Source organism: Poecilia reticulata, chromosome 7 (genome assembly GCF_904066995.2).
Source record: "Poecilia reticulata chromosome 7, P_reticulata-male-v2, whole genome shotgun sequence".
NCBI classification, from domain to species: Eukaryota; Metazoa; Chordata; class Actinopteri; order Cyprinodontiformes; family Poeciliidae; genus Poecilia; species Poecilia reticulata.
The window spans coordinates 4,953,820-4,979,684 of NC_088836.1; the positions used below are offsets into that span (position 1 = coordinate 4,953,820).

Below are 25,865 nucleotides of genomic sequence, written 5' to 3' on the forward strand. Positions count from 1 at the left end.
TTGTTTTTTTCTGTATATATAGATTTTTATATTGGATGTATTTGTATTTCTGACACTTCTGTTCTGTCCTCTGTACTGCTGTAACAATGCAAATTTTCCCACTGTGGGATTAATAAAGGAATATTTTATCTTATCTTTAGCCAGCTGTTTTTTTTTTGTTTTTTTTTTCATTTTGGTGCCTGTAGGGACTCCATATGATGACAGTCTGAAATGTTAATTATGTGCTGTATGCAAGGTATTTGTACTTAAGCAACACATTTCCCCTCTTGGGGCGCACACTTCACCAGTTAACCTAAAGCCTTTGCTGACTGTGTCTCAGAGGGATGAGGAGAGCTGCCCTGCTCCACCGTATGCATGTACCTGTTCCTCCAACATTCAAGGAGCTCCAGGACCCCCTGGACCAATTGTATGTCTCCACATGCATATTTTTTAAATTTCTCTATAATATTTTGTGATATAATAAGCACTAAGGCATGTTTCCAAAGATTATTAAAATGTTAATGCTCCATTTATTTATTTTTTTTTCACAGGGGAAACCAGGTCCTCGAGGGGAAAAAGGTGATAAGGGAGAACAGGGCTCAAAGGTAAGATGAAAATGATCATTCTTAACATTTAAAATAGGCAGTGGTTTTGGCAACTAGTTTTCTTTCTTCCTCTTTTCTGGTTTGCTATCTGCTAATGGAGAATAGTCCTCTAATGACCAGAAACGTTTCTTAGTGAGTGAAGTGTCATGGACGTATTAATGTGGCAACAGTAAGAAGAGCCCTTCAAATTCTCTAACTGTGGAGGAAATGAACTTAAAGTCTTCCTTTTATTAAATTTCTATATTACTGTCTTAATTTCCATATGAGTTACTGAAAATAATGGTGATGTCCCGATGAGGTCCTCTTGTCCAGTCTGACACTAATCTGATGGTGATCAAAGTAATTTGAGAATAAGCATTTGCCGTGTCCTGTACATAATTAAAACCATTATCATGTGATTAAACTGAAATATGTCCTTTAATCAGAACTGCTATACATTATTATCACAATTATGTCCCAATTATCTCATTCACCATTCTAGGCGCTCCACTCTTTCTGATTTGTTGTTGTCGCCGGCAGACATTTGATCCAAATCAATCAACTTCAGTGTGCTGCTCCAGAAAGGCAATAACTCTGTTTAGAAAGTTTCTGTGATGTCGTGATAACACATCGTCTGAAACATCCATAGCTTTATTATAAGTTTTTAAACTCATACAGCTACAATCTTCTTGAATCAGCTGATGTTATTAGTTGATATGTTAATATCAGTGTGTTTTCTCTCTGCTCTATGATTTTCCCAAATTATAAGTGAAATAATCTGCCAATGGGACTAGTACTTTTTTCATCAATATTAAGAAATTATAGACTTGGAAAAAAAACCTCCTATATCTTGCTGAGCAGTTACTTGTAAGGTAGTTTTGCATCATTTCAAGTGTACTAAGATATTTGCAGTAGGAACTAGACCAAAAATACTTTCAGATGTTGTTTCAGTGTTTGGTTGTATGTTCTACAAATGGAGAAGTATTAGGGCTGATGATGGCTGATGAACTCAAACATGTTGTATTTTTTGCCTTTATTAAAACCTATGAATATTTTGGAGAGCTGGTTGTATCTACTTTTTACATGTTCTAAACAGTTTCAATTTTAGCGCTGCTGACCTTTTTTACAGCTTAGTACATGTGTGTTTGGAATCAGTTGTCTGTGGCATCTACTTAGAAATTTTATCTTCTTCCTTTATACCGATAACTGGTCCAAGGTTGGCCACTAAGAACGTAAAGTAAGAGGTAATCTGGTTTTTATGCTGTAGTGACATCTAATGGCTTAAATTGGCAATTGCACGACAATTTATCATTGTGTTTATTTCGTCAGTTTTGGGGGGGGGGGAAGGAAAATCTAAACTCATACTTGAAAATTTTGTTATTTTTACTCTGTCAGGGAGAGGTGGGCCCCCCAGGTAAGGCTGGATTTGAGGGGGGTCTTGGACCTGTGGGCAGCATTGGGCCCCGAGGCATAACAGTCCAAGGCAAAATTGTGAGTCATAGCTTGACATTTTCTCTCTTAGAATGTGTGTGTGTGTGTGTGTGTGTGTGTGTGTGTGTGTGTGTGTGTGTGTGTGTGTGTGTAAAAAGAACATATACCTGTGTTTTTAACCATTTGTGTTGATCAGGGTCCACCAGGAGCGAGGGGAGAAAAAGGAGATCCTGGCAGACCAGGAGTGCAGGTGAGTTGAAATCAAATGATAGTAATCTGTTTCTTCATTCTTTAACTGTCACATAACAATAATATCTTCATTCATAGTGTTAACAAATGCTATATACGCTCGATAATATAGCACACTTGAAGTTCCCTATTCAACCTTCTTGTCTGTTTTTTCCTGTAGGGTTCACCTGGACCTCCAGGTCCAAAGGGAGAAGAGGGGATCCCAGGCCCCAGGGTGAGCTGCTTGATCCCAGAGAAAGGTAACAGGTCCTCTTCCAGCAGAGATTTCTCTCAGTCCTCCTTTCTTGCTTTCTGTTTTCCAGGGTATTAGAGGTGTGGAGGGAAACATTGGTTCCCCGGGCATTACGGGAACCAGGGTAAGAATATCCTTTGAGTACATTTCTAATAGCCTGAGCTGAGCAAATCGCCTATAGGAACATTTTGTTTTGCTGAAATCAAAACCACTTGTCACCCGTCAGCTTCCTGGCCAGCACAGTTTGTTCCACTGTCTGGATGCCCATACAGACAAACCGTCATTCTGTTCTGTTTCCGCCTGATATTTGATGGTGTTTCTATTAAACGTTTTCTGTGATTCAGGGTTTCCAAGGACTTCCGGGATACCCAGGACCTGTTGGGGAGAGAGGTCCCTCTGGACTTGTTGGACCAACGGTAAGAACTCTAGAACAAACACAAAAGCTGTCCAGCTTGTCTTCACTTTTGGTTATCTACCAGTTCATGTATGTTTAACTCCACAGGGTCTGCCAGGAAATAAGGGGGAACAAGGTGAAAAGGTGGGTAACAGGGCAAATTATATATTTACCTCCACTCTGAGTTTATGTTTAAAGAAACATGCTGTTACATCCAGTACACCTTCAACCAGGGAAGTCCAATATGATTCTTTGTGAGGGGTACCTTCGAAGAAGACCAGGTAACATGATAGAAAAATCCTCTAAATAAGGGTATAACCCAATCAACAATAGGGTTAAATACATTTTTGTCTTCTTATATTTGTCTTTCAATAAATATTTCAATACACCGCTCAGTGTTTTTATATACATGTGTACAGCATTCCAGAGTTTTATGGGTGAAAGCATTTCTGTTATTGCAGTATAAGATTTTTTATGGCGTTTTAAAATATATTTTTTTTAATTATGGCTGGATTGATTGATTGGTTGATTGATGTCTTCAAGGTAACTGGCTCATGATATTTTTCAGGGGGAACCGCAGTCTATGGCCATGATCTATCAGCTGGTGACACAGGCCTGTGAACAACTTGTTCACAGTAAGTACCAGGAGTGATAAAACCAACACATATGAGTTGTTTGTGTTTTCTAAGTCACTGCAACATAATGTATGTCTACAATAGGCTTTGATGGGGTTTTTTTTTCAGAGGAGGTTTTGAAGCTTGACATGTACATCAATGAGATTAGTCGAAAGCCCGTTCCTATTGAGGAGCCGGTGGGGCCCCCAGGGGAGCCTGGTATACCAGGGTCCAGGGGCCCACCTGGTGCCAGGGGCAACCAAGGGAATGTTGGCTCAAGAGGGAGCCCTGGGAGGCCTGGGTATCCAGGAGAGCAAGGTAAGGTTTGATCTGTTAGATGTGTCGTCAGAGCCATCAAGACATTCTGTTCAATTGTTTCTTTTTTCTCTGCAGGACGGAGAGGAATCCCTGGAGAAAAAGGAAGTTTGGGCAATAATGTCCAGGGGCCCTCAGGAATTAAAGGGTTTGCAGGTACCTCTCCTTGACCTGTATGTTCCATTTATTACTCCACTGTCTAACACACCATCAGGTGTGATTAGGATATGTGACGGTTGTGCATTTTGTGTGTGTAGGTCCTCCAGGGGAGTCCAAGCCAGGGGTCCCAGGTCCAAAAGGAAATGACGGCAAACCAGGGCCACCAGGGACCACTGGGAGTTCGGGTCAGCCAGGAGAGATTGGGCCACGGGGCATGTGTGACAGCAGTGGAGGCTGTCGAAATATTCCCCAACAAACAGGTTAGCTGCTAAGAATGGCCGAATGATGAAGCTAAGCCTGGGAAATGGCATTTGTGAGAGTTCAGGTCTGTTTGAGCCAAACTATCCTGAAGCAGGATCAGATTTGTTTTTTAACTCTGTCTAATTTCTAATTGAGTATTGTTTTTTTTAACATTTTCTCTTTCTTTATCCAGAAGACCCTTATTACGGCTACCAACCCTGAGAAGAGAAAGCAAGCAGTCACCAATAAAATTACTCTTCTTTAGAGCTGAGCAGAAGTGTGTTTACCAGTCACCCTGTTCCAGTCTCCATTTTGTTTGAAATCTCCCGAGAAATGAACCTAAGATGAATCAGAGAGCTTTCCAGTACAAACCAGAATAACTGTCTATAATAAAGAAATCTCAGTTGGATCACTTGAGTGCCATATTATACAGTTTAGCACTGAAAGCTTTTCTTTATGTTTTCATGTATTCATGCACTGCCTAAAGTAGCAAGTTAAGCCTTTGAAATAATTTTTTGTTTTCATTGTAAGCCTTGTTGCCTCCAAGATAATTTAAAATCCATATTTTGTGGTATGAAAGGTTCTTTTTTACACTATATATAAATAATACTGTGAGACTGCATTTATATATGTTTGATAATTTGTATATGTTTTGTAGTATTTCCTGCATCTTTTTTAATTCATGTAAATTTTATGTGTTCTGAATTTCACCTGGAAGCCCGTTTACATTTTCTGTCTTAAGTTTGGCAAATTATATGACTGAGAGAATAAAAGTGTTTAAATATTAAATAAAATCTTTGAATTATTGTCAAAAGGTATGTTTAGATAAAGATGGCATTCGATAGATACCGCATAGACTGTTGGTGTGAATTTGTACCACTGATGAAGAACGGAACTTTTCAAGCAAGATCCAGGTAGGAACAAGTTATTAGGGAATTTGTTTCCACTGTTGCTTACTTTGAAATGTGCAACCGGAAACTGCAACAAACAATTTTCATAATAAGGTGTATTCCCTATGCGCACACTGATGGATCAGTTTACCTCTCAAGACATATTAGACTGAATTTAAGCTATCATTAAATAGTTTCTTAACAAAAATGAAATAAAAAACAACTTCAATCTCAAAACAGACACTTTTAAAACAACTGCCATAAAGAGAGAAGTTCATTTACAATTTATTTTGAAGTCTAAAAACAGGAAGCTAGGTAGAAGGTTGTGGTTTTGCGCTTGCGCAGAAAGATTGCTCTATTGTCTCGTCCGTATTTCTGTCTATGGTCACGTCGACATGGCGAGTCGAAAGTCTTTGCAGGCGAACAGAGCGAACGGAGACAAGTACTCTGTCCTGTTACCGACATACAACGAGAGAGAAAACCTTCCTCTGATCGTGTGGCTCTTGGTAAAATATTTCGGGGAAAGGTGAGTTGGTGGTATTCCTAATCTGCTCGGCTACTGCTAACTGCTGCTGCTGCCAGCGCTGAGCTGTCACTTAACCCGAGTTAACAAGTGGGTCAGGGCTGAAATAGAGGTGGAATATGGACTATGGATTATCAGAGATGTTAAAACTCTTTTAAAGTAGTTTTAAAGTAGTTTATGATGTGAAAACTTTTGCAGTGTTTATTTTTGGGTAAGTTAAAAAAGGGCGACTTCACTGTGTCTTTTGTATTGAATGCCTGCACTGTTCTACAATGAGGTGTTTTCATTTACTAAACATCAGCGATATTGTAATTTATGTACGTTTAAACACAAGTTGCAGTGTAGTTTGGTTTTTGGTAAAGATGAACTGGTAACGGTCTTCCTGATTGAGTCAGATACTTCTTTTTCAATTTTCTGAATGTCCAGTTTTGATATATTCTCTTTTTTCTGTTCAACTCTTAAGTCTGTAAACACATAAAATAGAAAGGTTCCTTGGAGTTGAGAGACGGCACTTTTGAATCAAACAGAAAATGAGGCCATCATTTATTTCTACAATTCATATATATATATATATATATATAATATAAGCAAATAAAGACAAGGGGAAATTTTTCTGATGCATTCCAGTTTTCATAATCTTTAAAGTCTATAATCTTCTGTTTAATACAAAACCACCATAACGTCTTTATCAAGGATAAGTGTTGGTGACCCCCTGACCCCCACAGACTTGGAATGATGCGTGGTTTTAGTTTTCATCAGTATAATAGGAGAAAAATAATTAAAATTATTAGAAGTTGACCTGTTATTCATCAGATAGAGCAGGGGTGTGAAAAATCAGTCCTCGAGGGCCGACATCCTGCATGTTTTAGTTTTCTCCCTGGTTTAGCACACCTGCATCAAATGATGGCTCATCAGAAGGCCTAAGGAGAACATTGACTTGCTGAGGAGGATTTTACTACCACTAGGGAGAGAACTAAAACATGCAGGATGCCGGCCCCCGAGGACCCACTTTGGACACCACTGAGATAGAGCAATTAAAGGAAAGCTGCTCTCATTTTCTATCAGAAGGGAACTTTTTATAGTTGACTGAAAAATCATTTCAGATCTAATTTTGCCTGGGGTAGGTTATGTAAGTACATATTAAAATATCTAAAAAATAAACCACGTTACAGAAAGTGTTTCACATGCTAGTCATTGGTCTGAGCTTTTCAAGAGAAACGTGGCGATTCAAAGACCAGCTAACTGATTTGTGTATTACTAGATTAAGCGCCTCATTTTTGTTTTTCAAGACTTCTTTTGTAGTCTGTGTGCCCAAACAAAACCAAAGAGCATTCAGGGGCAGCAATATTATTTTCAAGTTCAATTTCTTGCCTGAACTAGTTGTGCTTAGTGTCACTTGTATAACTGCTCTAACGAATGACATGCATCTTTTAATTTGTTCATCTTGCAGTGGCTACAATTATGAGATCATTGTCATTGACGACGGAAGCCCAGATGGGACACAGGAGGTTGCAGAACAGCTGCAGAAAATTTATGGAGATGACAAAATAGTGAGCTAAGAAGCATAAGTAATGTATACCTAAGTAATGTACACCTTGAGGATGTATAAATTGGCATGAAAGATCAAATCATGTTCTGATTGCGTTTAATGCAGTTGTTCTTTGTTGCCAGTGTAAACGAATAACTTTAACTCAGTGCCACAGAAATGTGTATTAAAGATGACGAATAGCTGTTAGCAATTGCAGATAATGAATAAATCTTGTTGTTTTCCAGCTTCTGCGACCGAGAGCGAATAAACTAGGCCTTGGTAAGCTGTCAACATGCTGCGTCGACTCTCTCACCATGATCATTTAATGACGGCGTCCTGTCTGCTTTTAAAGGCACGGCCTACATTCATGGCATGAAGCATGCTACTGGGAACTTCGTCATTATCATGGATGCAGATCTCTCCCACCATGTGAGTGGAAAATGTTTGGCATCTTTCCTGACCTCAAAGTGTCACGACTGTTTGTGTTTGGGGACAATTTTTTTAACTGTTACTACCCAAAACCTCCAAAAAAAAAATTGTATTATGTTGAACTTCATATTTCATGACTGTTGCTTTTGCTTTCAGCCGAAGTTTATCCCACAGTTTATCAAGTAAGTATATCTGAAACACTTAGGTTTTTATAAAGAGTATTATAAAGGGTGGATTTATTAGTAATAGAATATAAAGAAGTTCAAATGCACTATAAAAAGACATTAATTCAGACAGAATTTGTTCTGTTTTCAGGAAGTTTGACTAGTTCCATTTGCTAAATGAGTTATTATTATTATTATTGTCCTCTAAAGTAAGGAGTTTGAAGGCACAGTCATCTGCACAGAAATGTGCAAATACAAAAATTTTTTTGTATTCACATAGGAAAAAAATCTGTGTAATTAATTGACCGAAATAAACACGTTAGACCCGGCCATAATTTTAAGGTACTACAACTCGCTGCTTTGCTGTTTTACATAGTTGAAAACAGTCAAAAGAACAATAAGATATCAGGAGGAGAATTAGTCTAGTACAAGTTTCAGATGCATGGGAAGATCCAGTCATGGCACTGTTTAGGAAGGAGATGAGTTCTGTGTGTTAGAGGTGAAAAATCTGCACTTTAACCCCAGACCAAAAGCAAAGCACCTGGTGAAGATGCTGGTTGAGCGTCATTATCTGCCATGAAACAAAGACCAACATGAGTGAAAAGGTCACTGCAAGGAAGAAGCCGGTACTCTATAAAAAAAATAAATAAATAAATTCAAGTCACCCACCAATCGGGGGACAAAAACCTTCATTTTTGTGTCACAGACACAAACATCTGCTCTTCACAATATAGATGATATTGTCAGGAAAGGACGCTGAAACGTGGCAACTTCTCTGAACATTAACCAAGAAGCTAAAACTTAGGTCCAAATGCGACAACAAGTTTGGCTTAAGGGTAAAACTACCACAAAGTGCTAATCTCAGGTGTGCAGAGAATTTATGGACACAGCTGAAAATATGTGTGTGAGTGAGGCATCAATTCTGTCAGGAAGAGTGGATCGGAATTCCAGCAGGGCAGTTCCAGCAAATATCAAGGAGAGGTACATAAACATCTGAATTGAAGAAAACATTCCCCATCTCGACATCCTGACATTTAGCAAAAAGAAACTGACCTGAAGCAGGAAACGTTTGGTCTGACTTCATGTCTGCTCGTGTTCTTTTTATGTGGTGTATGTAAACTTCTGGTTCCTACTGTAGGTTAAATAGATGTTTTTTCTGGTTGACAGCAGGATGTTATATTTTTCTTGTGTTGGCCAGTTTACATTTTCATTTTCTTTTTTTTATCCAGAAAACAGAAGGAAGGTGATTATGATCTTGTGTCCGGCACTCGATACCTTGGCAGTGGAGGTGTGTACGGCTGGGACCTGCGCAGGAAACTCATCAGGTGACGCCTGCTCAGCAAGGTTTTGTTTTTTGGGGGGGGTTTTCTACAGCTGCACCGATATAAAGATTTTGGCCAATATTAATATGGCTGACAACTGATATTTGCCAATATTAGTTATATCTTTTGTTAATATCGGCCCAGTTTTTCTTATTGGATTGACATGTTACAAAACGACTAACATCGGCTGATACCGATGTTATTGCTGATATAGTGTATTCCTTGTTTTGTTTTTTCTCAAGTTTACACCCGCCTATTTTAGCAGGAAGCTGAAACTGAGTGATTTATTTGTAAGCTTTCTTGTTTATTTCTCCCTCTTTCAGCCGGGGAGCCAACTTTTTGACCCAGGTGCTGTTGAGACCCGGCGCTTCAGACCTCACAGGAAGCTTCAGGTGGGTGGAGCAGGAAGTTGTCTTTTAAGCATAAGTAAAAGGCAACAGCTATCGTGTTCCTTTTTCTTTTCCAATGAAGAAGAAATTGGAGTGTTTCTTTTTCATTTTTCTTTTTTTTTTTTTTTGGTCTCTCCTGCATCAGATTATACAAGAAGAAAGTGTTGGAGAGTCTGGTTGAGCGGTGTGTGTCCAAAGGCTACGTTTTTCAGATGGAGATGATCGTCCGAGCTAGGCAGCTCAACTACACAGTGGGAGAGGTGATCCAGCCTTAAGAGTTTTACTCAGCTCCGTTTGAAATGTTTTTCTTTCTGTATTTAGAGAGCCGACTGAAAATATTTGGTTCCTAAAACAGATATCTGAGGTTTAGCATCACCCGATACTGATCCGATACAGAAAAACAGCTGAATTGACTTAAAACTTTTCTTTTTTTTAGGCGGACTTAAATGTACTGAATTAAAAGTTGATTTGATAACACTGCATCAGTACAGCACGCTTAAATACAGCAATAGTGTCACAAGCTTGCAAAAACAACACGGCTTTAATTTGTTCATGTCAGCACAATGAGGAGCCAATGTAAATAATAAACTGAAACTCACGAAAGCAATAGGTTTACTAGCTTGGAGAAACATTTAAAAAATAAACTGCAACAAACCTTTCAAATGATTCAGAAAGCACAATTAGGAATTCTAAATATGATGTAAAATAAATAAAGCATGATGTCGCTCAGAGCGCAAAGCGTAGAATTAGATTGAAGAGATCTGCCCTTATGGATCGAGCATTGTCACTGATTCTCCATCTAGAATTTTTATCAATATAAAAATCGATATCGATATCTGTATCGATAGATATTATCTTCTACCCTGAAACTTGTCTTCAGCAGGAAATGAGGGATTTAATTAATTTTTCTACATTAAAAAGTGCCTTGGTTTAACTTGGACTGAGAATTAGAATTTAGCTCCCATCAGATTGACGCAGCGTTGAAGACGCTTCCACGATCATCACTATTTCGTAAAAAGTGACCGACTGTGACTCAGACTCATCTAAATAATACAGTGAACATTTTACAAAAAGTTTTACCATCTATTAAAAACAATTCTATTTGGATTTTACCTTAATAATTCTCTTAATTGCTATGTCCTCTAACAAAATGTCTCCCTCTCTTTCCAAAACAAAGGTGCCCATCTCCTTTGTGGATCGGGTTTACGGGGAGTCCAAACTCGGAGGGAATGAGATTGTTTCGTTTGTGAAGGGGCTGCTCACGCTGTTCGCCACGACGTGATCAGCGACCTGCCTTCACCTGGCGTATCTTCAGTGTCCCAGCGGTCATAACGTGGCGTATCGTCGGACCAGAAAGCAGATGTCTGTCCATGTTAGGCATTAAACGCAAAACGAACCCTGAAGGAAGATGAAGCTTTACATTCCCATTTTCTCTCTCGAGTCTGATTTGGTGCGTCATCACTCCCATCACTGAATGTGAACCAAACCCAGATTTGTTTGTATAAAATAAACAGTTTGTATTCCTGCCACTGGTTTGTTATGCGAGCATCTTTTATTTTTAACATTTAATGATGTCATGATGCAAAGCTCTTGGGTTTTACTCCAAACACCCAAGCCTCTAAACGGTCTCTGACTCGGGGTCAATCAGATACACAGTCATTGGGAAGACTGCCATGGATACCCGTCACAAGCTGGGTGTTCACAGCATCTAGAAAGTGTTAAGATGAACCCGAATCAACACTGCAGATGACCTAAAGACGGTTATCTAAGGAACCTGGGCTTCCATTACACTTGAAGAAATAAACCACAGGCTGGTAGCCTCTACGCCTCATTGACGCACTAATTCTTGCAAAAGGACCAAAGAATCAAGAACTGAGTGGATAAAAATGAACATATGTTTCAGAGTCCTTATATTTCTGTTTAAAATATCATTTTATAGACCTTGTGGGTTCTCATTATCTGTGAGCATAATCATCTAGCTTAGAAGAAATAAACGTTTGGAATCTTTCACCCTATGAATCTGTAATATGAGTAACTTTGTGAATATAGAACCTTTACTCAATGTTTTTCAAATGTACTTACATCATCAGGCCAGTGCAGAGACCACTAAAGGGGCAGGTGCTCAAATAAAAAAAAAGGGCACATCTAACCGCATTCTAGGACAGAATATTAAAGCCACTCAGCTTTCAGAGTTTAATAAACAATGATAAATTACAAATTCGTGAGATATACAATCAAAGCTAACGAACATCATAACACTATGCCTATGTAAGATATTTTATTAGTAATTTATTTCTGCAGGTCTATTTTGTTATAGGAAAGTATTGCAATATTCAAACCCGCAATTTAGCAAGATATGTAAATCAGAGAGACCACCAGACATATTTTGTCTTTACAGAATTACACTATCAAAAATATAAATAAGGGCACAATGCAACCTTTTAGTGACTGTAATCTATAAAACAGAGCTGCCTGTTTGCTGCAGTGGAGATGAAGACGGTCCATTCAGGAAAGCAGAGCTGCATCAAACTTTAACATGGAACTGCAGAAAAAAGCAAAAAAAGGCAAAAATTGAATTGTTAATGCATGTCACCATGAGAAAAGTCTACCGAGTTTTGCTTAAAAAAAACTTTTTTAAACATTTAAAATCACATTCGTCTCATGAAGTGCATTTTTTTTTGCAAAACAAACTTATTTTGCTTGTCAGAAATCTTTTCTTAATATTCTAAGTTTTTGTTGGAGTCAAAGTTTTGCTTGTGATTCTCACATGACGTCTTGAGCAGGACATAAAATCGCAACAAAAGATTTCTGATGTGTGCAAATAAAAGTTTATGTTTGGCAAATAACTTTAAGTTCACAAGACAAAAATTAGTTATTTAATTTAAAAAAGTTGTTTAAACAAAACGATTTGTTTTTTAAAAAAGAAATCATTACAATTCCAAAAGTTTTGATTACAATTATATTTTACTTAACTGAGGTTTGAATAATTGAATAATTGGGAAAACAAATTTAACTTCATACTCTGCGAACCAGACCCTAAACTTAAAATCTGGGTTAAGTTTTTTCCCCTTCATTAATGACACACATTATATATATCTTGGTAGTTCAGGGTGAGTTATTTTTAATTCTAAATGAATATCCTTGTTGGACTTTTATTTAAGTGTTATTCTCCTTCAAGATACATTTACCTAACGCTGGAATAAATGAAATGTACATTATGCAGCAAAGGAAATTAGAAGATTGGACATATATTCATTATGGAGATGATCGGTTTTGGACGGGCGATGTGCCCTTATTGCATAATAAATACTAAAGAATGACTGATATCATTAACGGTACAGGGAAGACGCTTTTTAGTAGCTTTGCTAGCAAAGTCGTTAGCTAGCAGCTAGCTAATAGCACAACAACAGCCTAATATCTGTATGATAAAAATACTGAATCGATAGATAAGAACAGTTTCTCCTCACCTGGCTGTCTCCTCCCGCTCAGTAGTTCTTCAGAGAAAGGCAGACGCAGAGGCCTGTCAGTGTCTGTTGTATTTCATTACCTCTCTGCTTAAACCGCGACTCCGAGCTGAAGCAGAAACGATACTTCAACGTTTTCTGTCATCTGACAAGAAGCAAGTTACTCCACTTTATTCACCAAAAACGTTTTTTTTTTTATTCACCAAAAACTGTTATGTAATCTGGAACGTTCGCTACGTTGAGCTCCAGTTAGCCGCCTTATCTCACTGCGCAAGAGGCAACTGCGTCATGCCTCACGGGCAAAAGGTCAAAGGTAACAAGGTGACCGGAGGGCTTATTATGTTGTACAAAAAAATAATAAAAATAATTTTAGTACATGTTATGTGTCAGAAGAGGGCTTAGAAAATAATAATACAAAAAAAATAAGTAAAATAAAAATTGACCAAAAGGGCACTTTGGGGCAAGGAGCAAAAAGGGCAGGTGCTCAAGCCCCTCCAGCCCCCCCACCCCCTTCTGCACGTGCCTGCTTACATCTATTTATTTGCCATTCATTAATCCAACTTTACATTCATATTTTTTCCATCCATCTGTTCTTCCATACATTAATCCTGTCTAACCATCCCATTGGATGAATGAAATGTATGGATGTCATTCCATCCATCCATATATTCCATTTACAGTATATCTGTCTTCCAACGGCTGTTTTTTTATTATTATTAAACATTTTTGAACAATTGTACAGAATCTTTTTGGAGTGTTGTGCCTTACACATGCAGGTTGTGCATGTGTAAGGCACACATAAAAATATAAGATGAAAACAATATGGCTGATGTTAAACCAAACAAAAGGCCACTAGTTCCCATCAAATAAGTTCAGTTAGTCAAGTAACTAGTAGTACCGGATTCTACTAACTAGGAAGCAACGGAATCTACAGCGCCATCTAGTGTTGGCCCGACCTCGACCTACGTGCTGAGGCACTGTGTACATCCGACTCTCCGCAGGGAGTAGTACATAGAAGGACGCCCGCTGTCGGAGGGTTCAGGTAACTGCTGCGGGGGTTGTTTACCCCGTTGAGTCGAACACAGACGCAAAATAAACAGTCGAAGAAGAAAGACTGGGGGATTATCTTTGAGCAGATATTTGCTTAATTGGCCAAACTGACTGACAAACCAATCAGGAGTTTTAATGAGATGATTTTTTAGGAGGACCTTACAACGAGATAATTTATGCTAATAAGGTAGATGTCACTTCCGCTTCTTTTATTTGCGCCATTTTGGATTGGGCAGTTTGCGGGCTGGCTGTGTATTGTCCGTCTGAAGAGAATGGGCAAAGCAATTCTCACTACCGGGGAAGTATAGGCACAGTTAAAGGTGATTTTCTATTTCGGGAGTAAAACAGCTAACATGTGTCCGCCCTCAGCGCTCCGCGGAACTGCCCTATTGGTTGTCCGGTGAAGCTCGGAGCGCTCTCCGTTTCCGCTCTCTGGCTAGAGGAGGCAGGATAGCCGCGGTTTGGTAAGGGACCATCGGGCTTGGGGAGGGAAGACCGACGGCCGATGATCCTCCTCGGAAGACACCTGGGAGGACACAGCTGTGCGCGCTAGAGTGTGAAGACACGGCCTCGGTCAGCCTGAGGTGACACGGTTCGCTCACACGGGAGTCCTGGATGTGAAAGCAGGTAAACCTGGGTGTCATAACGCCGGGAGAGCACCCGCAAATAGCTGGCCGTTAACCGTGCTCTACCTGCGGGGATGTGATGTGAAGGGTGGCGGTGGGACCCTGGCTATTGTGGGGGTTTTTTAATGTTATTTTCGTGTCTGTTAGGCTCATCGCAACTCGAATACCCGTTAGCTTGTTTGTAATAGATTAGTCGGGTTGAAGCAAGGCGTTGAATTGTGAGGAATTAGTTTTAAGCAGCCCATGTTGTTGGGAGCTAGCTTAGCATGCTAGCTGAGCGCGGTGTGCCCCCTATTCTTTGTCAGCTGCAGCAGCAGCTCCTTGCCCATCTCGATCTTACCAGATGTTTTATTGTTTTAAAAAAAAATGGACAAAAATGAATCCGAGCCGTACCGATTTAAACTGTTTGTTTTTGAACACTCAATCTGTTACTGACTACAATAGTTGTTTGCGTTTGAGCCCCTTCGAATGTGATCAGAGTTCAGCCAGGTGACAGTGGGGTTGTACTGACACCAGGTGTTGGATCGGGACGGGGTGAGGAGCCCAAAAACAAACCCTCACCTTCATCGGAATACATTAGACAGGTTTGCAGCCATGTGGTAAATCCCAATCTCGCATTACCGTGGATGTTATGTGAAGTGCCTCCCTCCTTCCCTAATTAAGCATCCAGACATTGAGGAAGTGCAAACCTGATCTACGTGGACCAGGTGATCACATCCTGGGAGTTTAATGCCATTGAAGGCCAATGTTTCTTTCCCCTCTAGCTCCACCGCAGAACGGGAAGCCTGTTTTCCTCCAGCAGCCTCCTTCTGTGTTTCCTCTTCCTTCTCTCCCTCTCTTCTCTCCTACCCCCTCCTCTCCTTGGCTCCCCCTCCCTCCCTCTCATCTATCTCACCCTCTTCCCTTTTTTGTCCCCTCCACCCTCCCTTTCCTCTCTGCCAGTCTCTCTGACCTCCCTGCCTCCCCCTTTTCCTCTCATCTCTCCCCTTTGCAAGCCTTCCACACCCCTCCTCCTCTTCCTCCTCTCTCTCCCAACTCACCCTCCCTCTTTCCAAGTCTCTCTCCCTCTCACTCCTTCTGTCCCTCCTCTTCCTCCCATCCAACATCTCTCCCTCCCCTCCCCCCAACCCTCCTCTGCTGCAGACATATTGTAGGGGCTGCTGCTAACTCAATAGGAGGCGCCATTCTGTGATGGTGCTGCGAGGAAGGGAGGAAAAAAGGGGGCCAGGCAGTGTAAGGGAGGCTTACATAATGGGAGTCCTCTGCAGCGCCATCTAACATCTGAGGGAGGGATGAAGGATTAAAAAAATAAATAAAAATCAGGGAGTCAGAGCGGGTAGAAGTCTGTGTCTAGTACCAGGAACTGTTTTGTGGGAGGACGTTAGCTGGAGCACAGCGGGGGGGCCCATGTGTTCACTGTGATTGTTTGGCGTCACATTGCTTTGATATTGTGAAGAAGGTGACCTTTGACCCTTGCTGCACAAGAGTTTTGATTTGAAAAGAAGATCTAATAGTGGGCAACAGAGATTTAAAGTGTTATCAAAATATTTTGTGTTACTATGGTGATAACGATATACTGATGCAAACAATTTATTGCTTTTGGTTTAGCTAACCATACAAACACTAATACTACTTTGAAAAACAAGCATTTGACATATGGTTCTGTAGGACTCATGAATATGTATGATTCGTTTCACTAAACTGCAGTAAGTTCAAAAAAAAATTTTTTTTTTGATATTTTGTATGCTGGGACAAGCAACCCTCCCGCCCTCCTCTGGGGATCAATAAAGTATTTTCTTATATAATAAGGTTTTCTATACGGTAAAAAAAACCTGATAAATATTGGTCAATATCAATAACTATTGATTCGTTTTTTTGTTGTGAAAATCTGAATTAATATCAAACTGGCGACATGATCTTTCCCCTTTTATCCAATTTTCTCTGGTGGCAGAACTTTTTGAAAGATCAATTAAAAATCATAAACAGTTTAATTCACTCCTTCATAGGGCTCCTATGAATTAATGTGATCCCTTTTAAATTAATAGGAGTTCCTATTAATGAAGCACAGATGTGTTGGGATTGCGGATGCGCCGACACAAATGTGTGGGCCGATGCTGATTAATTCCGGTATGAAGGTAACGTACCATCTACCAAGACAAACCATCTTTGGGAACATGAACACTACCTGTGTGTACCATGTTTGTAGTCCGGTGAACCGTGGTAGGACCCGATGTTTGTTTCTGCAGTTCAGAACTGTTCTCATACAGCATAACACCTGCAAAAGCTTGCAAAATGTTTTTCTTGTTTGGACGATGTTCAGATCTGGCTTTGGATTTGTCGTACTGAGCTCTGTGGTGCCGCCTCGTTTGGGGGTTTAAAGAGTCGCCCTCACCATGATTATCAGTGGGTAGAAGATGTTTTTCTACGTTTCACCTTTTGATTCACGTCAATCTCAGTGTGAAACAAACAAACAAACAAAAAATCTGTCTCATCTAAACCAAAGCAAACAGTTCTGAAGAAATGCACAACTCCTGATCCAAACCAACCAATCATAGACAGGAGGAGGGGTTTAATGCTGTCAATCCATCTGGGGTACACGCTGCTAAATGTGCTGGTAGCCTAGAAACAACTTGCCGTTCCAGGAACACAGTTCATAAACTGTCATCAGTGGCCATGCTAAATAGGCTTAGCATTCCTAGCAGACTCCATCAGGAAGAAACAGTTTTTTGCATATATTTACCAGGGCTGGCGGTAGATTGGTCAGCATCTGTAGTTCAGTAATACTCAGACGTTCTGAGTCATTCCTCGTTTCTTTAATTCTGCTCATAAGAAGCTAAAGATTAGCGTAAACTTTAATGTGGTTCTCTGAATAATTCAGAAGTTTTTCTTTATACACTGAAGGATCTACTATGTAGAAGCTTTAAAAATGAAGAACTGAAACAAGGTGATGATAAAAGCATGTTAGGCCTTTAATTTAATCTCCAGAAAATTAACAGTGTATAAAGATGATGTCTTTAAATAGAGAGGAAAAAGAATCCTCACGCACGCCCAGAGAGATGCATCATCCTTCAGTTCACCTGCTACTGTATGTCAATTTTTTTAAGCTAACAGTCCTTTGAGCTACTTTATGTCTGTCAAACAGTTTAAGTTTTTGATTTCCCCTCCCCTGTGATTTACCAAAGAACTTACAATAGCTTGTCTGTGTAACGGGTCACCTGCAGCAGAGTGATCAAAGTCCAACTAAAAGTTTTTTTTTTGTTTTTTTTTTACCAAAACAATCTCTTTGATTGACCAGCCTTTCTAATTGAGTCAGTGGTAAGTGAATTAATAAAGGAATATTTGCAAAAACTGTCTGGCAAAAGAAAATAATAAATGAAATAACAGAATAACTACACACGTTCATATGAGAAACCTAGAAAATCATTTAAAAAGATTGCAAGAAGCTGTTGTTCATGTGAAGAAGGGAACCTTCTGGACTTTTGAACACTACAGTCTCTCCTGTGTGATTAACAAACAGGAGATCAGGAATTCTGAATTGCATCTAGTCAATTGAGATGATAAATTTAGGAATTTTTCAGATCTGTTCATTTTTCACAGCGCTTTGTCTCCATGGAAACCGATGCTCTTGACACAACCTGCTCTGAAGTTAGTTTGGTTTCTCAGCAATGCCATTCTCTTATGTACCTGGCATCCCAACAGCAGCGTGTAGAGTATTCTCAAATATTATCTAAGAGTTTGGGACTGAAACTTTGAAGCCTGTAAAGCCTCTGGAGAGCCTTAATTCACTGAATTGTACAATACAAAATGTCAGACTGGTTGACTTGGAGATGAAAAAGTTGGCTGTATAAAATAACAACTTGTAATCAAGCACAACAAACATCCACTTGCTAAAAGGTTGTTAAATGTTGCTCATCTTACAAGGCAATTTCAGCAGAACGATGCATTTTAACCAATACAAATTCAGTTTTTACATCAGACTGTCTGGCTAGAGGTTAGTCATATGTACATATAGTTTTCTTGTATTTTGCGATATTGTGATAATAAAAACTATTGCTTCGTTTTTAGGTAATTGTATGACTGTGACTGAGTCACAGTAATTATAGTCCCACAGATACAAATAATGCTCTTAAAAAAACATTCCCATTTGCTATATGCTTCTTTTAGGACACAAAAAACATGTGATTTGTCAGTAAACTGCACATGGTAGCTGTTCTTTCAAGTGCATTAATATTTATTGATGCTTTTATGAGAAAATAGTAAAATGATCAATCCTGACAAAAGCAGCTTTGAAGTTTTAAACATCATTAATAAGTGACAACAATAAATCAAAATTCTTTATAAGAAATGTATCTTGTTAAATAGGCCTGTCACAATAACACATTTTACTGGACGATAAGTTATTGCAGTAAACTATAATGTTTTGAGACCATTTCCAAGTAAGGGCATAGCAATGCAGAAACATATTCTGAAAAATGAATAACTAGTGAGCATTTGACACTGGAACTGGAAGACATCTTGAATATCCGAAACAAATAAAACTACTGAAATAACAAACAAAATTAATTATGAAGTTTCAGTATACCAAATTGTCGTTCAAAAAAAAAGCCGGCTAGTTGAGACCAAAGCACCAACCAGACTGAAGACTTCTGTCATCCAGCTTTTGGTAGAAAGAGAGAAAAGAGAAATGCTAAATCCTGCAGTAGAAATAGTTGAGCTTGTTTTAATTAATCACGCGATTAATTGATTAATACTTATTGCGACAAGCCTAACGATGAACAATACGATAAATATCCACACTTATTGAAGGCATGTTGTATTTGTTCGCCCCCTCTGTTCAGGCGGGCAGAATGTTCCAGCTCCCAGTCAATAACCTCACCAGCCTACGGAAAGCCAGGAGAAATGTCAAGAAAGTCCTGGGAGATATCGGCCTGGAGTTCTGCAGAGATCACCTACAGGTGAGCACGCTCCAAGTATACACTGTTAATAATTAGCCTTTTCCTTCATGGCTATGTCTACAGTAGATTGCAGTAGTTCTTTTATAAATTGCCACATAACATTTATTTTTGGGGGGTTTGCATTCATAATATGGCATATACTGAGTTTTATGCACTCAAGAATTGAGATTTCTGTGCATGAAGTAAGGCTTCTGCTGCAGAGCTTCTGGCACTGCAGCATGAATTAAGATGATGTATCCTCATTTAAATCTACAAACAGGCACACACTACACTGATTACCCACGATGACTCTGTATTCCCATTCTAATTATATTTCACTTAATGGATAAAAGAGGAAAAAAAGATGCTCTCTGCATTCAATAATTCATAAATTTTTTATTTCATTAAAGCTGGAGGATTTACACTTCCTACATGCTAGTACTTGTCTGTGTATATATATATATATATATATATATATATATATATATGCTCAAAAAAATAAAGGGAACACTTCAGTGTTCACTTAAATGTTAAAGTGTTCCCTTTTATTTTTTTGAGCAGTGTATATAGTCTCATTGTAACTGAAAACTTTAGTATAAACCTGACAGCAGATGGCCTAAATTAGTGCGCAGTTGTGTAGTGGAAGGAAAATGATGCATGATGGTTTTCAAAATGTCCAAAAGATAAATCTGAAAAGTGTGGCACACATGTCAGTTCAGCCTCTTTTGCACTAAAGCAAACTAAGGGAAATCCAGTCCATCCATGTGTGATTTAATCTCATTGTAACTCCAGCTGTTCTGTAAAAGCCTCTAAAGGTTTGTTACAGAATAATAATGAGCAATCAGCAGTAGATGGAAAGAATGGAGCGAAATAACGTTGTTGTGAATTTTAAAGCAGTGATGGGTTATTAATCAGTATCCCAAGCAAGGAGAGTGTTATGAAGACATGATCACCATAGTCGTTTTGAGTGGTGCACCAATAAATCCGCCATGATTTCCTTCATTTTGGGAGATTGGCTGATGCTTGCATGTGAAGTCTATCTTATCTATCTCGGTAAAGGTCTGACAATCAACTGCTATTCCTTTTGCTGTGCCATGACAGAGGGCTAACTGACACATTGGGTCACACGGTTAACAATAGTCACCCAATACTGCCAATATACTTAGCAACTTTGTTATATTTAGCGACTTTTCAGACATTGTAACTGTTATATCCTGCCATCTATTGCTTAAAAGCAGTCCCTTTGGATTGAGATGTGTAGCACACACTGATATATTGTTCAGATCTACCATGAATATGTATTAATCTGTCTTTTATTTGTTAGGACTATAAAGATTTTAACCCTCCTGAGGTGTATATTAAGCACACAACCTGGGAAGATGTGTGTATGTGGGAACCATCCCATACCAAAGTCCAGGTGAGTGATTCATGCAAATGAAACATGAAAATGTTTTTGCCATATGTGGCTTCTATACTGAGATTTTTCATTTCTTCTATTCACATAATTGTTGTTTTTTTTACTTATCTGCATCACCAGGACTACAGATCCAAACCTTTTTGCTGCTCTGGCTGCTTATTTTCATCCAAGTATTTCTCAGCATACAAGAGCCACTTCCGCAACGTCCACAGCGAGGACTTTGAGAACAACATTCTGCTCAATTGTCCCTACTGCACTTTCAATGGCAACAAGAAGACCCTGGAAACACACATTAAACTCTTCCACATGCCTAATAACAGCTTGCGGCAGGGGCCCGGTGCAGTGGCAGCAGCAGGAGCTGGTGGGATCATGATGAAGGATGGCTTACTGAAGAGGACGGTGGATAATGTGGAGCAGGCGGTGTACTACTGCAAGAAGTGCACCTACAGGGACCCTTTGTACAATGTGGTGCGAAAGCACATCTACCGGGAACACTTTCAACAAGTGGCCCATCCTTACATCGTAAAGCCAGGAGAGAAAACAAACAGTCACAACGGTGGCACAACGGAGAGCAATACAACGCATGGTGGTAACGCAAACCAAATTCACTGCAAGAAGTGTCTATTTGTTCCGCGGACCTACGAAGCGTTGGTCCAACACGTCATCGAGGACCACGAGAGGATCGGCTATCAGGTCACGGCCATGATCGGCCACACCAGTGTGATAGTCCCTCGACCAAAACCGCTCGTTATGTTCCCGGCCAAAACTCAAGGAGACAAGACCATAATCGGGATGGGCCCCAAAGGAGCAGTGATGGCCACGCCGAGGTCTTCTGCGTCCCAACAGCTTAGTCGAGCCGCCGCTGCTGCTGTCGCAGCATCTAAGGCTGCCTTTAACTCCCACAGTTTTCTAACTGGACTAAAACATGACTCTTTGGGGTTAAAGGCAGGCAGCGTGCAGCCTTTCTCTCTGGGCAACCATCACGTTAGAGGAACTTTGCCGGGAAACGCTCAGGTGTCTGTGCCACAGCAGTCGCATGCAGCAAAGCAGCTCATCTCCGCCAATAGTCTGCGGAGCCCGCTGGTGGCTGGCGCTTCTTCCTCTCTTAAATCCAACCCATTGGGCTCACGTGTTCAGGCAGCCGCCACCACTGTAGCGGCTGTCACAGCAAAGAAAGGTGGCTCCTCAGTTCTCGGCACATCCTACACCCAGAAGTGGAAGATCTGCACCATCTGCAACGAGCTGTTCCCAGAGAACGTCTACAGTGCTCACTTTGAGAAGGAGCACAAAGCAGAGAAGGTGCCTGCTGTGGCCAACTACATCATGAAGATTCACAACTTCACCAGCAAGTGTCTGTACTGCAACCGCTATCTCCCCAGTGACACGCTGTTGAACCACATGCTGATCCACGGCCTGTCCTGCCCGTACTGTCGGGCAACATTCAATGACGTGGAGAAAATGGTTGCGCACATGCGGCTATCGCACCCTGAGGAAAAAGTTGGACCTCGCACCGACTCTCCACTGACTTTTGACCTCACTCTGCAGCAGGGAAACCCCAAAAACGTTCAGTTGATTGTCACTACATATAACATGAGGGATGCACCCGAAGAGTCGGTTGCATTTCATGCCCAGAACAGCACCTCCTCCATCTCGTCAAACCTCTCTGCTTCTCTTCTAGGGGGGAAGAGGTTGATGCCTCAGCAGCCATCTAAAACGTCATCGGGCCTCTCAGACATTCCTCAAATCAAGAGCGCCCCGCAAGCTTCCGTACCTTACAAGAGAGATGTCGGAAAGACTCTGTGCCCTCTCTGCTTCTCCATCCTCAAGGGCCCGATCTCAGATTCGTTGGCCCACCATCTAAGAGAGCGGCACCAGGTGATTCAGACCGTTCATCCTGTAGAAAAGAAGCTGACCTATAAATGCATCCACTGCTTGGGGGTTTATACAAGTAACATGACTGCGTCTACCATCACGCTCCACTTAGTACACTGTCGAGGTGTGGGGAAGTCGCAGAACGGACAAGACACCAGGGTCGCCCAGTCTTCTCGCGTCAGCCAGTCTCAGAGCAGCGCACTGAAACGGCCTGGCTTCGATAGCTCTGACACCATCTCACCGAAGCGAAGGAGGCCGGGACCTCCCGGACAAAGGGCACACCCTCGGGACCTCAATGGTCCGTCTTACTTTGAAGAAAATCCAAACGAACCTGTAGTCCTTGCTCTTGACCCCAAAGGCCAGGAAAGTAAGTCGTACGAGTCCAGGAAAGCATTTCTGACGCAATATTTCAATTGTGCGCCATACCCTACCCAACGAGAGGTGGGCAAGCTGGCATCTAGTCTCTGGCTGTGGAGGTCGGACGTCTCTGGACATTTTGTCGGCACAAGAAGAAAGTGCATACAGGAGTGTGAAAGCCAGCGGCCCAGTGTGTTGCTGGGATTCAGCATGCACGACCTCAGCAAGCTTCGTCACGACCTGGAGTTTGACGCGGAGGACGCTTACGAAGGCAAACACGGCAAGCAGCGGACTTCCAGGACACGCATGGGGGTATCGGAACAGGCTCTCCAGAGACACAGGGAACTCGTGGCTGCCAACGGTGGAGTTGAGCAGCCGCAGGAGGGAGAGTTGGCGGGGAAGGAGGAAGGTTTGCTTCCCAAACCAAGCACTGTCAGCAGAGACCAAACCAAGACAATCAGCAGCACCTTACCACAGAAAATGCCTCTAGACCTCTCTGAGCCCATCTCCATAGACTCTGAAAGTGATGAGGAAGAGCAGCAGAGGAATGACAAGAAACCAGGGGCAGCAGCACATATCCATAGTAACCAGCAGTTTACAGGATCTAAAGAGAGACTGGAGACAAGGACAGACATCAAAACAGTTTCAGATCTGGACGACATGTCTGATGATGACGATGAGGATGATGACGACGACGACGATGATGATGAAGACGATGAAGGGGAACATGTAGAGAATGGTTTTTGCGCTACTGAGAACTCAGGAAGAGACAGTCTGCCCATTATTATCCCCAAGTTTGTACCGTCGTCCGCTAGAAACCAGAGAGATGGAGCCCAGCTGGGCAAACAGCAGTCCTGACTGCGTCAGTCAGTCTGAGAAGATCACACCAATAAATCTGCCTCACCTGAAGTAAATGATAGCTTCTCTGAGTTTCAGGGGTGAAGCAAATGGGACAAATAAATAAATTTAAAAAAGCCATCTATTGATGTTAGAAAGTAGGATTCAGCAAGCAGTTAAAATCTATAGGAGACACGCAAAGATGGGAAAGTTACACCAAACAAAAATGGGAAGTTTTTGCCTTCTATATTCTTTATTTCTTTGAGATAATAAAGTTACTAACATTGCTTTAGCCACTGAGCTCCTCAGTATTCCTGAAGCGATGTTTGGGGGTAAAACCTTTAGAAACTGACCATATAATTCACCATTTTTCATGTAGGCATACTAAGATAGGTAGTGTAAATTTGTACAGTCTTTTAAACATGTTTGAACAGACGTCGCTGTACATGTATCCTTAAATATCACCTCTGTGTACGGTAGCCTCATGTTCTCCATTGCTATGCTTAAAAACTAGGTGTTGCTTTTGTGGATTGGTATTTTCATGTTTATTTTTTAACTAAATTAGTTGGGTTTTTTTGCCAAATATATATAAATATAAATGAACTGAACATTTTCTTTTATTGTAACTCTATTTTATTTTTTTAATTATTTGGCAACATTGCTCTTTATATTTCTGTTGGCATAAAGGATCATTTTATCCATTTTTGGCATCTATTGCTCATTATCTTTGACTATACTGTGCTTGTTTTCTATTTTCTCAGTCAAAAATTGACCCACAAGACTGGAAAGTAACCAGGAAACTGGCAAGAAAGCTTCTGGTTTTGCTTCCAAAGGACATTATTGTGTTCACCATGTGTTCTCTGAATTGTGTGTATTTTATGTTTATTTTATTTTTCACCTAAGCATTTATGAACAATAAAGTGCTGTAATTGTGACTTTACAGGGCCGGATGCTTTACCAGACCCTTGGTTTAAGAAATGACTTGTGCTTGGTGTACATTTTTTTAACATTTTCCTGAAAATTGGAGCTAAAATAAGTCTGGAAAGCTGCAAAATTCAGGTTAGTGGAATATAGCTCCGCTAAGGTGAAACCTAAGCAATCCGCTAACCCTAAGCTAAGGGGTGGCGAAGTACAGTCAGCGGGAGGTACCATCCTGCAGCTTTCAGATGCAGAGATAGCTGAGATGACCATAGAAGAAACTTTTTTGATTATTTGTAGATTTGAATCATTCCCTTGTTTAAGACCACCAGTTTTAAAGCGTCTCTTCTTTCAAGTTCAGGATGCCATTCAGTATGCTGAGGTTTTCAGGGCCGTAGAAGAAATGGACCCACAACATCAGATCCCACACTGTGGTAAACAGTGGGCGTGATGTTTCAACCTATAATATAGCTGACAATATACTAACGTTTCTAAGCCTGTAACATTTTGCTGATAGTGGAATAAGTTATGTTGGCCAGTTATTGCTGTAGCAGTAAAAAATATATATGCTGGAAATGTATATATGTCTAGCTTAAAAATTGAATGGTTTGAAAATACTTTAAAATAATAGGTACATTTTAAATATTTAGCTATTATGCAAATTCACATGCCGACAACCGGAAGTGGACAGTCAAAATAAAAGCTGCGAACCTTAACTCCTGCTGCCGATGAGCTAGCGCGGCCACTGTTGTAGTAGATTCATTGTAACACCTGCATTGTCGTTAAAATGGCCCATCTCATGTTTTTAGCTAAAATGTTGTACGTGTTGAGAGGAAAAGAAAAATAAATTAACATAAAAAGGTGACCTGAAGCAACATCTGAATCTAATCAGGCGCACCAGTAGAAGGTTCCAAGACTACGTTTTTATTTAGGTGGTCCTATCGGCAA

At 40.4% G+C, this 25,865-nt stretch overlaps 3 protein-coding genes across 14 annotated transcripts in view; all 3 read left to right on the plus strand.

The window, feature by feature from the left end:
• LOC103466902 (collagen alpha-1(XX) chain-like) overlaps positions 1-5,045 on the plus strand; it is a 36,954-nt gene extending 31,909 nt beyond the window's left edge. For all 12 annotated transcript variants that reach the window (XM_081608640.1, XM_081608644.1, XM_008412810.3 and 9 more), the window contains 13 exons: positions 320-406; positions 531-584; positions 1,959-2,054; positions 2,191-2,244; positions 2,404-2,457; positions 2,546-2,599; positions 2,820-2,891; positions 2,978-3,013; positions 3,438-3,504; positions 3,613-3,801; positions 3,877-3,954; positions 4,056-4,217; positions 4,391-5,045. In XM_081608640.1, the coding sequence (XP_081464766.1) occupies positions 320-406; positions 531-584; positions 1,959-2,054; positions 2,191-2,244; positions 2,404-2,457; positions 2,546-2,599; positions 2,820-2,891; positions 2,978-3,013; positions 3,438-3,504; positions 3,613-3,801; positions 3,877-3,954; positions 4,056-4,217; positions 4,391-4,419 (1,032 nt within the window). In that variant the 3' untranslated portion in view covers positions 4,420-5,045. The remainder of the gene's footprint in view (positions 1-319; positions 407-530; positions 585-1,958; positions 2,055-2,190; positions 2,245-2,403; positions 2,458-2,545; positions 2,600-2,819; positions 2,892-2,977; positions 3,014-3,437; positions 3,505-3,612; positions 3,802-3,876; positions 3,955-4,055; positions 4,218-4,390) is intronic.
• A 378-nt stretch (positions 5,046-5,423) lies between these two features.
• On the plus strand, positions 5,424-10,971 carry dpm1 (dolichyl-phosphate mannosyltransferase subunit 1, catalytic). Its single transcript, XM_008412813.2, has 9 exons — positions 5,424-5,613; positions 7,061-7,160; positions 7,384-7,417; positions 7,491-7,567; positions 7,724-7,749; positions 8,961-9,056; positions 9,377-9,445; positions 9,588-9,702; positions 10,620-10,971. Exons 1-9 carry the CDS (start codon positions 5,483-5,485, stop codon positions 10,722-10,724), a joined length of 753 nt encoding a protein of 250 aa, XP_008411035.1. The 5' UTR covers positions 5,424-5,482; the 3' UTR covers positions 10,725-10,971.
• A 3,187-nt stretch (positions 10,972-14,158) lies between these two features.
• Positions 14,159-24,939, plus strand: adnpb (activity-dependent neuroprotector homeobox b). Its single transcript, XM_008412814.3, has 4 exons — positions 14,159-14,583; positions 19,421-19,537; positions 20,841-20,933; positions 21,054-24,939. The coding sequence occupies exons 2-4, from the start codon at positions 19,430-19,432 to the stop codon at positions 24,018-24,020; spliced, it is 3,168 nt and encodes a 1,055-aa protein (XP_008411036.2). The 5' UTR covers positions 14,159-14,583; positions 19,421-19,429; the 3' UTR covers positions 24,021-24,939.
• The last annotated feature ends 926 nt before the right edge of the window (positions 24,940-25,865 follow it).